The sequence below is a fragment of the Geotrypetes seraphini genome, chromosome 9, assembly GCF_902459505.1.
Source record: "Geotrypetes seraphini chromosome 9, aGeoSer1.1, whole genome shotgun sequence".
NCBI classification, from domain to species: domain Eukaryota; kingdom Metazoa; phylum Chordata; class Amphibia; order Gymnophiona; family Dermophiidae; genus Geotrypetes; species Geotrypetes seraphini.
In genome coordinates this window covers 26,635,323-26,649,592 of record NC_047092.1, presented here as the reverse complement: position 1 = coordinate 26,649,592, position 14,270 = coordinate 26,635,323, and the positions used below count along the sequence as shown (strand labels likewise).

Below are 14,270 nucleotides of genomic sequence, written 5' to 3'. Positions count from 1 at the left end.
GATGGAGAAATCATAGTCACTGCTTAAGGATGAAGGCTGGATGCTTTAGGGTTCATGATTGCAGGATGCTGAAAGGATACCTGATGTATAGCCCCTAGCCCAGGATTATCACTGCAATGTCTGAACTGCAACTGTGTGTGTGTTTGAGGGGGGGCATAAAAAAAATAGGGACACATTACAAGGATAATTGTTTATGAAATTTAATGGTGCTACATTACAGCCCTGGTTTCAACTGAGCTGGAAGACCAAAGGAATTGAGTAAAAAAAAAAGATAACAAAAAAATTAAAAAAACACATAATAGTCAGTATTCAAAGCAATTTAAGCATCCAGGAGAAACTCCTGGCCAGTTAAATCTCTTGTGCAGGGCTCTTTGCTGATATTCAGTGGCACTTAACCAGTTAAGTGCCGCTGGATATCAGCATTAACCATTAACAGAGGAGTGGAGTGGCTTAATGGTTAGTGCAGTGGGCTGAAAACCAGAGGAACTATGTTCTTGTGACCTTGAGCAAGTCACTTAATCCTCCTTCGCCCCAGGTACAAACTTACATTGTGAACTCACTAGGGACAGAGAAAGTACCTGCATATAATAAATATAAGCTGCTTTGGTTATACCTCAGAAAGATATGTAGTATATTAAGAATCTAAAGCCATACACAGCTGTTTTATGGGCAGTCTGGGGGCAAAGTCAGGACTTATGTAGTTAAATGCAAATATTCCATACTTGACTTTCTAAGTTAAACAGCCAAATCAGTGGCATAGCTACAGGTGGGCCTGGGTGGGCACAGGCCCACCCAAAGTAAATCAGCAGTGGCTGCCTTTCTCCCACATCTGAATCCAGCATTTGTCCTGATGAACAGCCCACAGTTCAGCAGCTCACCCCTCTCTCTAAACCTCCCCCTTCCTGCAGGTGGGGGATAGCGATGTGCATCTGCTACCTGCGCCAGCCCCACAGACTTCTTTCTGCCACGTCCCACCGAAAAGAAAAAAGGAAGTGGCATCAGTGAGGGCAGGGCCTGGCAGAGGGAAGCCTGTGGGGCTGGCGCACGTCACTGTTGCTCAGGATCTGAGGAGGGGGAGTCGCTGGGCCATGAGCAGGAGAGGGTGGCAGCAATGACAGATCCATGGGCAGAATGAGAGGAGGCAAGATGCAGAATAAAGCGTGTGTGGCAGTGGCAGCAGTTTGGGAAGGCCCACCCAATATAACTATGGGCCCCTCCAAAATAACTGGCTTGACTATGCTACTGAGCCAAATAGGATCATATAAAAAAAACTCAGTCCTATCTTTATCTGGTTTTGCTTAGGCAGTTAAGTGTTGAATACCACACTTAACCACATAAGAGACTGCCAGCCTCACAAACTCAGATATTCAGTCTGGTGCCTGTTCATGGTCCAGTCTTGATTATCAGCGCATAAAGATGATGGCGGCTAAAAAAAACACTCACATTCATCGGCTAAATATTTACCCCATAGTAACTGCAATAAGATAGCTTTGTCATGAATCTTATCTCCCCCTATACTCCTTCCCGGGAACTCCCTTCATTGGATAAGTCTCTCCTAACTGTATCTTTCTCCTCTACTGCCAACTCCAGACTCCGTCCCTTCTATCTTGCTGCACTGTATGCCTGGAACAGACTGCCTGAGTCAATATGTCAAGCTCTGTCTCTATCAGTATTCAAATCCAAACTAAAGGTCCACTTTTTTGAGGCTGCTTTTAAATTCTAACTCCAACCCACTTGTAAAGTACCCATATCTATTTTGTCACTCCCTCTGTAATTTCCTATCCCAATTGTCCTGTTTGTCTGATTAGATTGTAAGCTCTGTCTAGCAGGGATTGTGTTTTCATGGTTAATGTAATGTACAGTGCTGATTACACTGTGCAACAGAGGTTTTGGGGCATGAATTGTAGTGGGTGTTCTATAGTGATTTGGGATCGCTGAATTCAAAACTGATCGTAATTTTTTGGTATAACCCTTTGATTTTTGGCAAGAGAGCATTATAACGCAAAAATTAACATTTTCGCTATATTTTCTAATGCTTGTGTAAATGTTATAACAATCTCAGAAATATTAAAACAGTTTGCCTCAAATTAGATTTTTAAGCTAAAGTATTAATTTTAATGATGATGTAATAATGTGCTATATAATTAAATTATTATGGGTGAGGAGGCGGAGCTGGAATACGCAGTTCTCTGTAGGCCTATTGCATCATCAGCAATTTTCAAGCTTCATCGGCACAGTTGAGATTAAATCACTGATTTTGTATCAGGGTTTTTTGCTTCTTAGTTAAATCGGCACAATTCATTACATTATGACTTCTCGTGCTATAAATATTTGCGATTTGCTCAAAAGCTGTATGTGATAGGAGAAAACTGAGGCTATTTTCATATACAGGAGGTCAAATTCTATAAGGTAAACATAATTTTCTTCTTGCCCCAGAAAAAAAAGTTAAAATTTGTTGCACAGTTTTATTAGTAGGAGTTATAGATATAAACAGCCTTGTTTTCTAATTGAACAGAAGAGTACAAATTCCACCATTTAGACACCTGCAGACCCAGACTCAAGGGTTTAGAAGGGAGAGTGGCACCATGGCCTAGATTTGGTCTTGGTTTTCATCTACACTGTAGAATTAATGACTTTTTATAATCTATTGAACATGCAGAATGTGGCAGTCATAAATCTCTATATGGAAATGATGTGGTCCTGAAAGGTTCTAAAAAAAAAAAAAAAAAAAAGTCATGCAATGTGCATGTTATAATTAAAAGATAGTCCCAAGGCAGCTAATGCGGCCAGAAGATAACTGCATCCAAATTTAAATACGGCAAAGACATCTAAGAAAATGGCAGGGACAGTAATCAAGCACTAACACACACGGCTGAAAGCTTTTGCATAAATTATGAAAGAAACCCCAATATTATTAATGCTATATATACTATGCCATGCATTTTGTATTTATGGCATGTATCATTTAGGGGTCGTTTTAAGAAGGCGCACTAACCAATTTAGCTAAATTCTAAGGTGCCTATTATATTCTATGGGCATCTTAGCATTTAGCACATGCTAATCTTTAGCGTGCGCTAAATCGATTAGCGAGCCTTAGTAAAAGAACCCCTTAATGTCCTCTAGCTCTTCATATAGATTGAGTGGTAGAAATATTTAATTTTCTCTGTGTTGCTAATTACTGGTATGAGTCTACAAAAATCACTTATTGAATTGATATGGGAATTATTGTAATGTATAATCCACAACATAATTTTTAAAAAAACCTCTTAAATAACAATAAATAAAATTAAGATCCTGTCTAATAGGGGGTCCATTGAACCATCGGAGGACAATTTTATATTTGATAGCATAAGTGGATGTGGCTGGTGTGTATACAATACAAAAGTGAACAATTTTATATGGCAAAAGGCAATCTATACCTTTCTATATAAAACAATCACTTATCTATGCAATCATTGGCAAAAGCATAATGCTCCACAGCAGGCATAAATATACACATACATTTCTGCTGATTATATACATGTAAACAAAAAGATTGTGCATCAGACACGTCCACTTGCTCTGAACTACATCCATTGTGTGAGTAGTGTATTTCTTTTTATCTTCTTAACCTTTTGGAAATGAGGTTTAGTATGCAATATATATATTTTTGTTCATGTGCTTTGCTTGAGTAATGCATTATTAAATATCTTTTTCTATTATTATCAAAGAGGAGTTCTCTTTAGCCCCCAAAATAGAAGGTTTAGTATGCAATATATATTTTTTTCATGTGCCTTGTTTAAGTGATGCATTATTAAACGTCTTTTGACCTTAATATCAACCTGGAGTCCTCTATACCCCAAAAAAATAAAAGACCCGTTCACCTATAAATGGACACCTATGGCACGTCTAACCGACACCTAAGTCACGTCCACCTAACTCGTGTCTACCTAGCATCCAGCTCACACTCAAAAGTAGACCTGGTTTTGCAGTGCCTACATTTTAGGTGTTAGGTAGACGTGTTCGGGTGCTGAACAGCATGCAATTCTGTAAATGGATGTCCAGATTGAAGCCATTCCCATGCCACGCCTATGCCACACCTACGCCTATTTTCTAGGCATGACTTTTTCCGATAGGCATCCATAAAATTGTGGACATCTATTTGTAGAATCACGTCCGTTTAGACATCTAAGTTCCAATTAATGCTTGTTAAAGTCCACTTTATTTGGACGCCTAAGTCAATGGATATCCACATTCTGCATGCCTAAAGTTAGACGTCCTTTACAGAATCTGAGGGCCATGCTTGCTAGTACTGGGGGTTATTATTTGCCCACAAAAATTAAGGGTGAGATGCTTGGAGGGAGGTAGTGCAAGGGGATCTCTGACTGGCTAGTCTGAACCTTACCCACATCTTAGAGAGCTCAGAAGAGTAAAGAGTATTAAGATTTACATTTTATTGACTTGGAGATCAACCAGTGAGAGATGAGTATGTGAATACTGACAACTTGAATTGCATGAGGTGCTTTCTACAGAAACATATAAAATGACAGCAGATAAAATCCATATTGCTCATGAGAAGAATTCCAGTATATCCAATATGTATCAAGAAATATATATATATATATTTATTTTTCCTATATAATGATAATTTGTTTGTAGTGGATATTTTAATAAAAATTTAAAAAATACTGTTTAAAAATATTTCAGTTCTAATATTGTTTGTTTCAAAGCCAGATTGAGATTGGACTCCAGGTTTTCTTTGAAAATATGGATAAATTGCTTCAGGGACACAAGTTTTGGGTTTTCCCAGATGTTTCCCTTATCAGACAGAATAAAAGGAAACAATTTCTTTCATTATGCCAGGAAGCTTTATCCCTTGGCACGGAGTATTTCCTCTGTTTTCCCTGTAAATATTTCATTAGAATTGAGAGGAAGAGCTCTATTTTTTATGAACCTGAACAGCTGAGAAGTTTTTCATAAAATGTCATGCTTGAGAATGAATCCAGCGTTGTTCCATTAATTTATAGAAGGATAAGGCTACATTCAGGTTTTCATTGTTTAATTGATGCTCTGCCCTTGTTTGCCATGGCTCTCTTCTTACACTATGGAGTCCTTTTACTAAGGTAGACTAATGAATTTATCATATGCTAATGATTGTATACCTACGGGCTGTATGGCATTTAAACAGAGAAACAGAGACAATGACAGCACATAAAGGCCATATGGCCCATCCAGTCTGCCCATCTGCATCATCCACTATCTCTTCCTCCCCCTAACAAATCCCTCATTCTTGTCCCATGGTTTCTTGAAATCAAATGCAGTCCTTTGCTAGATGAGTTTTCTGCTCTACACTATTAACATTGGTGATTTCCCATTTGCACACCGTTGTACGCAATAGTGCATAAATAAATCTTGTGGAGTTCGGCATTTTGGGCCCCTGAAGAAAAGCGTTCTCAGCCGAAGCATGGCCCGTGTTGGGTCGGTTCCACTATTCATGGATGTGTGTTGCATGGATTGATATTTCTTTATCTGCATTATTTGCATTATTTATTGCATTTATTGCATTATGTAATGTAATGTAATGTAATTTATTTCTTATATACCGCTACATCCGTTAGGTTCTAAGCGGTTTACAGAAAACATACATTAAGATTAGAAATAAGAAAGGTACTTGAAAAATTCCCTTACTGTCCCGAAGGCTCACAATCTAACTAAAGTACCTGGAGGGTAATAGAGAAGTGAAAAGTAGAGTTAGAGGAAAAATAAAAATAAAATAAACATTTTAACAAGAATATTATATTAAAACTTTGACATCAAGTATTTCGTATGCACAGTTTTGCATTAGTTTTTGGCCATCCTTGTCTTGACCACCTCCACTGAGAGGTCATTTCACGCGTCCACCTCCCTTTCCATAAAGAAGTATTTTCTTAGATTACTTTTCAGGCTGTCCCCCTTCAACTTCATCTTATGCCCTCTCGTTCCAGAGCTGCCTCCTGTGCATTTATGCCCTGGTGATATTTAAATATCTCAATCATATCTCCTCTTGCTCGTCTTTCTTCCATAGTACGCTCATTGAAGTCAGTATCAATATGCTTTATGATAAAGACCAGTGACCATCACAGTCAGTGGCATAGCAAGGGTGAGAGGCGCCGGGGAGAGAGGCGCCCCTCCCCCGCCCTCGTCTCCGCCCTCCGCTCCTTTCCTGATCCCCCCTGCCACGCGCGCATTCCCCCCTTCCCTTCCCCGTACCTCTAGTCGTTCACCACCGCGAGTAACCACTTCAATGCGCTCCTTGCGATCCCGCCGTTTCTTCCTCTGACATCGCTTCCAATGCGCAGCGCTCTCTGGACTAACTCCATCCACATTCATTCGTTAGTGTGTGCTAAATTCATTACTGTACCTTAAGTTAAAGGACTTCTATGGATTTTCAAAGAGCCACTGAGGTATATTTATAACTACTTGACGTATAAGACGTGGTTTTGCTTTTTAAATTAATTTTCCTTTCAGCAACTCTATTATTTATTATTAGAAATAGCACTCGCACCTTTCAGTTATAGCTCAAAGCAAGTTATATTCAAATACAATCGGTATTTCTCAAATATATCACAAATGTTGTTTGATTATCACATAAAGCTGTATAAAAATACTTGCTTGAAGAAGGCAGAAATAACTTTAATCTATGTTTATAGGTAACAGTATTATGTACTTTTCATGAATATCTATGATCTATTATTATGGATATCCATTATCAGTTTTATGTACTTATGATGGCTTATGAGTGTTGATTATCTATTATAATATTATCTGTTATCCAGGTCAGCTAGAGTCAGACAAATTTATCCTGGTGAGTGGTGGAAAACCATCTAGGAAATGTGGAATACTTTCCAGTGGGAACAACCTTTATTTTAATGAGGAAGGTTTACGTATGCTGATGACCCGGGATCTTGATTTGTCACTTGCGAGGTAACACAACTTTGGTTTAAATCTCTTTATTATCCAAGCAAGCATAAAATAGCCTTAACTTTCCAAAGCATAAAGCTAGTATGCAGTATGGAAATAACTTTTATAGTAACTTGAACAAATAGATCTTCACTCTATGGGGTCCTTTTATCAAGCTGCGGTAGGGGGTTTAATGCGCGTAATACCGCACATTAAACCGCCTGCCGCGCCAGCCGTTAACGCCTGCATTGAGCAGGCGTTAATTTTTTAGCCGGCCGCAGGGGTTAGCGTGTGATGAAATGTCATAGAAACATAGAAAGAAGACGGCAGAAAAGGGCTATAGCCCATCAAGTCTGCCCACTCTACTGACCCATCCTCTTAAGTACCTAGTGACCATTTCTTCAGTTCGACCCTCGCAGGGATCCAACATAAGCATCCCATTTATTCTTAAAGTCCAGCACGCTGCTTGCCTCGATCACCTGTACTGGAAGCTTAGTCCAACGGTCAACTACTCTTTCTGTGAAGAAATACTTTCTGATGTCGCCATGAAATTTCCCGCCCCTGAGTTTGAGCGGATGCCCTCTTGTGGCCGAGGGTCCTTTGAGAAAGAAGATATCATCTTCCACCCCGATACATCCTGTGATATATTTAAATGTCTCAATCATGTCTCCCCTCTCCCTACATTCCTCTAGAGCAGTGTTTTTCAACCTTTTTTGGGCAAAGGCACACTTGTTTCATGAAAAAAATCACGAGGCACACCACCATTAGAAAATGTTAAAAAATTTAACTCTGTGCCTATATTGACTATATATAAAGTAATTCTCTTGAATAGGAATCAAATAAACACAAAGAAAGTATTTTATAATGCTGCCACCGCCAACAACACCGTTGGCGGCGGTGGCACTCAAGTGGCTAAAGAGCCGCAGTTTGCCGGCCTAGGGACAACACTGGAGGGTGGCCAGCTGTGCACCCCCTTGGGACGTAAACCCAGGGTGGGGCAGACCGCCCCCCCCCCCCACCCTGGTATGCCACTATCTGTACCTCACTCCCTCCCTATGACCAAAAATTCTCCTTTCTTCTATTCCCCGTGTACACAACCATCTCTTTCCCTCCCTTCCTCTCTCCAAAGTCCATGCCTTCTGTGTCCAAACACTCATTCCCTCCCCCACCTCAGCATCTCTTTCCCTCCCTTACTCTCTCCCAAGTCCATTTCTTCTGTGTCCAAAAACGCATTCCCTCCCCCACCTCAGCATCTCTTTCCCTCCCTTCCTCTCTCCCAAGTCCATTTCTTCTGTGTCCAAAAACGCATTCCCTCCCCCACCTCAGCATCTCTTTCCCTCCCTTCCTCTCTCCCTCCCTTCCTCTCTCCCAAGTCCATTTCTTCTGTGTCCAAAAACGCATTCCCTCCCCCACCTCAGCATCTCTTTCCCTCCCTTCCTCTCTCCCAAGTCCATGCCTTCTGTGTCCAAAAACCCATTCCCTCCCCCACCTCAGCATCTCTTTCCCTCCCTTCCTCTCTCCCAAGTTCATGCCTTGTGTCCAAAACGCACTCCCTCCCCCCTTTTGTGTTCCGTGTTTGCCTACCAGCCCATATTTGCAACTTTCTCAGCAAAACGAAGCTCAAGCCGCGAGGCTTGTCTTCTGCTTCCTGTCTGCCCTGCCGCACACAAATAGCCGAACGGAAGTATTCTCCGACGTCAGCGCTGACGTCGGAGGGCAGGCTTTGCTTAAGTCCTCTCTCCGACGTCAGCGCTGACATCGGGGAACGCTTGCGATCGGCTATATGTTAGCTGCAGGGCAGGCAGGAACAGAAGACGAGCCTCGCGGCTCGAGATGTATTGAACTCCGCGGGTCCCCCGTCCAGCTCTCTCCTGTCCACGTGGGGTGGACCGCCCCTCTCCCTAGACTGGTGGTACTGCCCTGATGGCGGCCCTGACCGTACGGCACACCAGGCAACATCTCGCGGCACACTAGTGTGCCGCGGAACAGCGGTTGAAAAACACTGCTCTAGAGTGTAGAGTTGCAATTTGTTTAGTCTCTCCTCGTACGAAAGACCCTTGAGCCCCGAGATCATCCTGGTGGCCATCCGCTGAACCGATTCGACTCTGAGCACATCTTTACGGTAATGTGGCTTGATAAAAGGATCCCTATGTTTACTGGAAATGATTCACCCAAGGCGGGGTACAGCGAGTTTAAAATCAGGTGCTCTAAGCATCTTCTCTATGGAATATTTAATCCTTTGATCCCTTGACACTGGAATACTCTTAGGGCTCCTTTTACAAAGATGCGTTAGGGCTGTAACACGCGGAATAGTGCGCGCTAGACCTTAACGCCAGCATTGATCTGGCGTTAGTTCTAGAAGCGTAGCGCGGTTTAGCGTGCGCTAAAATCCTGCGTGCGCTGAAAACGCTAGCGCACCTTAGTAAAAGGGGCCCTTAGATCCTGCTACCTGAGGAATACATAGAGATATAAATGATCATTCCCATCTTTCAAGGGAATTAAATCTGTTGGGAAGCTTAGTCAGTCCTTTGCTTTCAAGTTGGTGGAGACTTGGAATGGATTTCCTGACTCTGTTAGGTCAGCAGCAACGGTTTCGTAAAGTCTTAAAAACTTTGTTGTTTTCACAATATCTAAACGGTTTACCTTTAGAATCTACTAACTGACATCATTACAAGATCTATTTTTATGATAGACTTAACTAATCCCTTTTCTCCTACTTTCATTTGTAGTCTGGTCTTTGACCACTTGCAAACCGAGTCGAGCTCCGACAGGAGATGACCCGGCATATAAACTAAAGATTAGATTAGATTTTCCTTATCTGTCCCAGGAGGCTCCTAATCGAACTGTGGTACCTTGGGCAATGGAGGACTAAGTGACTTGCCCAGATTCCCAAGGAGTAGTGTTGGGATCAAACCCACAACCTCAGGGTGCTGAGGCAACAGCTCTAAGTACTAGGCCACTCCTCAAGTAATGGTGGTCATGCATAAAAGGAGTTTTAAAACCATAGTTCCTTTTATGCAATATAGAGGAAATTCAATTAATGGCGTCCAGAGTTAGGCGCCAGGATGTTTCACACTAAGCTAGTATTTTGCAGGACGACCTGTACAGAATACTAGATTAAAGCATATTATGCATCTAACTTTGGGCACTACAATTTACGCCTGCCAAAGGCCGATATAAACGCTCATCCCCAACTGATGGCGGTTAGGTACGGAAATGTAGCCCCCCTCCCCCCCCCACACTCAGGGCCAGCCAATCATTAAGCAAGACTAGCTTTGAGGGAGACGGGGAGAGGGCAGCAAAGAGCAGCTGCAGTCAAAGCAAAATGACACCTCCTGACAACCGCACAAACTCAACCCCCAGCACCTACTTTTATCTGTAAAATAAAGTTTAATATTTGAAAGCATGATGTGCCATTATATGTTTTTATAGATCTTCAGCTCATAACCCTATTCTCCACTGCCCACCGCCCTAGCCAACAGTTTAACCACCCCCGCTAACTGTAACCTCTACCCTGGCATCCTGTTTCTCTTAATTGTTTAGATTGTAAGCTCACTCGAGCAGGGACTGTCTCCTTTGTGACTCTGTACAGCGCTGTGTACGTCTGGTAGCGCTTTAGAAATAATTAATAGTAGTACATTGCGCTTAATTTCTAAGAATGCCCCTGACCCCCCCCCCCCCCCCCGTACCCCTCCCATGGCCATGCTCCCTTCGGAGTTGTGCATTATGAAATTTAGGCATGCATGTTATAGAATAGGGCATAGGGTAGATCTACAAATAACTCCTATTTATTGCCAATCAAGGGCTTGTTAACACCAACAATTGGCACACCTAGCCGATATAGGTGCTTGACTTAATTAATGAATTGATTTAATTGGAACCAATAATTAGCATTTAAATGAGGACTGAGATAGGCCCTGTTGCACCTTCTAGAAGCTGTTAATGCTTTAGGCTGTGACAGTTAAGTTTCTATCTCTGGCAGAAGAGTCACGTTTAAAATTATGGCATAAAAAGCTTTTATACTATGGAAATTAGCTAATAACTAAAGTTTGTTCTTTTAAAATTCAAACAATCTTTGTAAAGGAACCTACAATTTCTCTTGTATCTCAATCTTTAAATCAACAAAGCTCCCCTTCTTTTAACTCCTTGCTCCCCCCCTCTGCCCTCCTCTTCCCTTCTCCCTTCCCATGCTCCCCTTGCTCCCCTTCTCCCTCTATGTCTTCTCACCTCTTTCCTCTTTGAATGCCTATTTTATTGCCATGTAACTTTATTGTGAATTGTCCTGTAAATAAATAAATGTCCACTTACCCAGAGAAATGTCCTCAGGAACTTCACAGCTGATTGTTTAACCAAGTTAATTGACGCTTCTCAAACTGTAGCTATTGATTTTTCCCTAGTAACACACCTGGCTTCTTTTTGCCAAAATGTTGATAAATATAATCTTTTATACTTTCAGATTAATTTTGAAAATGTTCAAAGCATTCTAAAATTTGTAATACCATCAAAAGCAGTGGTCTCCAACTCAAACCCTTTGCAGGGCCACATTTTAGATTTGTAGATGCTTGGAGGGCCTCAGAAAAAAATAGTTAATGTCTTATTAAAGAAATGACAATTTTGCATGAGGTAAAACTCTTTACAGTTTATAAATCTTTCCTTTTGGCTAAGTCATAATAATAATATTGTAATTTATAGCTAAAGAGACATATGATCAAGAAACTTTTATTTTACTTTTGTGTTTATGATAAACAGACCGAGGGCCTCACAATAGTACCTGGCGGGCCACGAGTTTAAGACCACTCCTATAGGCTAAGGCTCTTTACACCTGCATTGTGATGTCGTAGAACTTTATGGTTATGGAAACATAGTAACATGATGGCAGATAAAGGCCAAATGGCCTATCAACAGCATCCACTATCTCCTCCTCTCCCTATTGGCTAAGGCTCTTAACATTTGCATCTCCTCTTCCTATAGGCCAGTGGTCTCCAACTCAAACCCTTTGCAGGGCCACAGTTTGGATTTGTAGGTACTTGGAGGGCCTCAGAAAAAAATAGTTAATGTCTTATTAAAGAAATGACAATTTTGCATGAGGTAAAACTCTTTATAGTTTAGAAATCTTTCCTTTTGGCTAAGTCTTAATAATAATATTGTAATTTATAGGTAAAGAGGCATATGATCAAGAAACTGTTTCATTTTACTTTTGTGATTATGATAAACATACCGAGGGCCTCAAAATAGTAACTGGCGGGCCGCATGTGGCCCCTGGGCCGCGAGTTTGAGACCACTGATCTAAAGGTACATATAGGAGTCAGACGGCATTATTCCAAAAAGATATGCTTTAGCCATGTCTACAGAATGGAAAAAGTTCTCTTTGGACAAGGTCATTTGTATGATATCATGCATGAAGAATCGCACACTTTTACTTCCCTGCAGTTTTGAAAGCAGTAGCCATTGTCAGTGGCAGATCTTGGATTTGCATTCATTGACCTCAAGGTGTCACGTGCAAAGTGACAATTTTCTTAAAATGCTGAAGAGAAATTAACAAGGTACCTTAAACACAGAGATAAGCACAGTAGACTTTACTTACTATTTAGCATAGACCTTAAAACTGACAGCTCATTAACCTATTTCCATTTCTTTTTACCCAAATCCTTTCATGCACACACGCACATGATATCAACAGAATTGCTGGTAACTGTAAACTCAATTTAATTAATACTGTTCCAAATTCCCATATTACTGCTGTTTATGAAAGATAACATTTCAATTTACTTTATCAGCTCTTCCTTGTCTGAACACCGCATTAGCCCCTCCCCCCCTTTTTACAAAACAGTAGTGCGGTTTTTAGTGCAAGCCGAGGCGGTAACAGCTCCGATGCTCATAGAATTCTTATGAGTGCTGGAGATGTTACCATTGTGACCGGAATTAAAAACCGTGCTATTCTTTTGTAAAAAGGGGGGGGGGGTTAAGTTGACTTTATGGACCGTTACTATGTTACATGGGGGAAGCCTCTGCTTTCCCTGGATTGGTAGCATGGAATGTTGCTATTCTTTGGGATTCTAGAATCTTGCTACTCTTTGGGGATTCTGCATGGAATGTTGCTACTATTTGGGGTTCCGGATTCTTGCTTACTCTGAGATAATGGAATAAGAACATAAGAAGTTGCCTCCGCTGGGTCAGACCAGGGGTCCATCGCGCCCAGCAGTCCGCTTCCGCCGCAGCCCATCAGGTCCATGACCTGTAAGTGATCCTTTGTCTAAAACCTTTCAATCCCCATTATTCTATACCCTTCCATAATCCTATCTCTACCTGTATCTATATCCCTCAATCCCCGTATCTTTCAGGAACTTGTCCAATCCCTCTTTGAATCCCCTTAATGTACTCTGACCTATCACATCCTCCGGAAGCGCATTCCAGGTGTCTACCACCCTCTGAGTGAAGAAAAATTTCCTAGCATTGGTTCTAAACCTGTACCCTTTCAATTTCTCTGAGTGCCCCCTTGTTCTTGTAGTTCCCAATAGGCTGAAGAACCTGTCCCTTTCCACCTTCTCTATGCCCTTCATGATCTTGTAAGTCTCTATCATGTCTCCTCTGAGTCTCCGCTTCTCCAGGGTGAAGAGCCCCAGCCTTTCTAGCCTGTCTGCGTATGAAAGGTTTTCCATACCTTTTATCATTTTTGTTGCTCTTCTCTGAACCCTCTCAAGTATCTCCATGTCCTTCTTTAGGTACGGCGACCAATATTGGACACAGTATTCCAGATGCGGGCGCACTATCGTGCGATACAGCGGCATGATGACTTCCTTCGTTCTGGTTATAATACCCTTCTTAATTATACCCATCATTCTGTTTGCTTTCTTTGAGGCTGCTGCGCATTGTGCTGTTGACTTCATTGTTGTGTCCACCAGCACACCCAAGTCCTTTTCAAGGTTACTTGCCTCTAGTACTAATCCCCCCATTTGGTAGCTGAACATCAGGTTCTTTTTCCCTATATGCATGACCTTGCATTTCCCTACATTGAAGTTCATTTGCCATTTATTCACCCACTCCTCCAGTTTGTTTAGGTCCCTTTGTAGGTCCTCACATTCTTCCACAGTTCTAACCCTGCTACAGAGTTTAGTGTCATCCGCAAATTTTATAACTTCACACTTCGTCCCTGTTTCCAGGTCATTTATAAATACATTGAACAGCAGCGGTCCGAGTACCAACCCCTGCGAAACTCCGCTCGTGACCCTCCTCCAGTCCGAGTAGTGACCCTTCATTCCAACCCTCTGCCTTCTGCCTGCCAACCAGTGTTTGACCCATCTGTGTACGTCCCCTTCCACCCCGTGGTTCAACAGCTTCCTAAGTAGCCGCTC

The 14,270-nt window shown here is 41.7% G+C and overlaps 1 protein-coding gene across 1 annotated transcript in view; it reads left to right on the top strand.

Moving 5' to 3' along the window:
* The window catches only part of RELN (reelin), a 534,390-nt gene that overhangs the window by 430,228 nt on the left and 89,892 nt on the right, over nucleotides 1-14,270 (top strand). Inside the window, exon 43 of the mRNA XM_033958706.1 lies at nucleotides 6,795-6,942. Within this exon, the coding sequence (XP_033814597.1) occupies nucleotides 6,795-6,942 (148 nt within the window). The remainder of the gene's footprint in view (nucleotides 1-6,794; nucleotides 6,943-14,270) is intronic.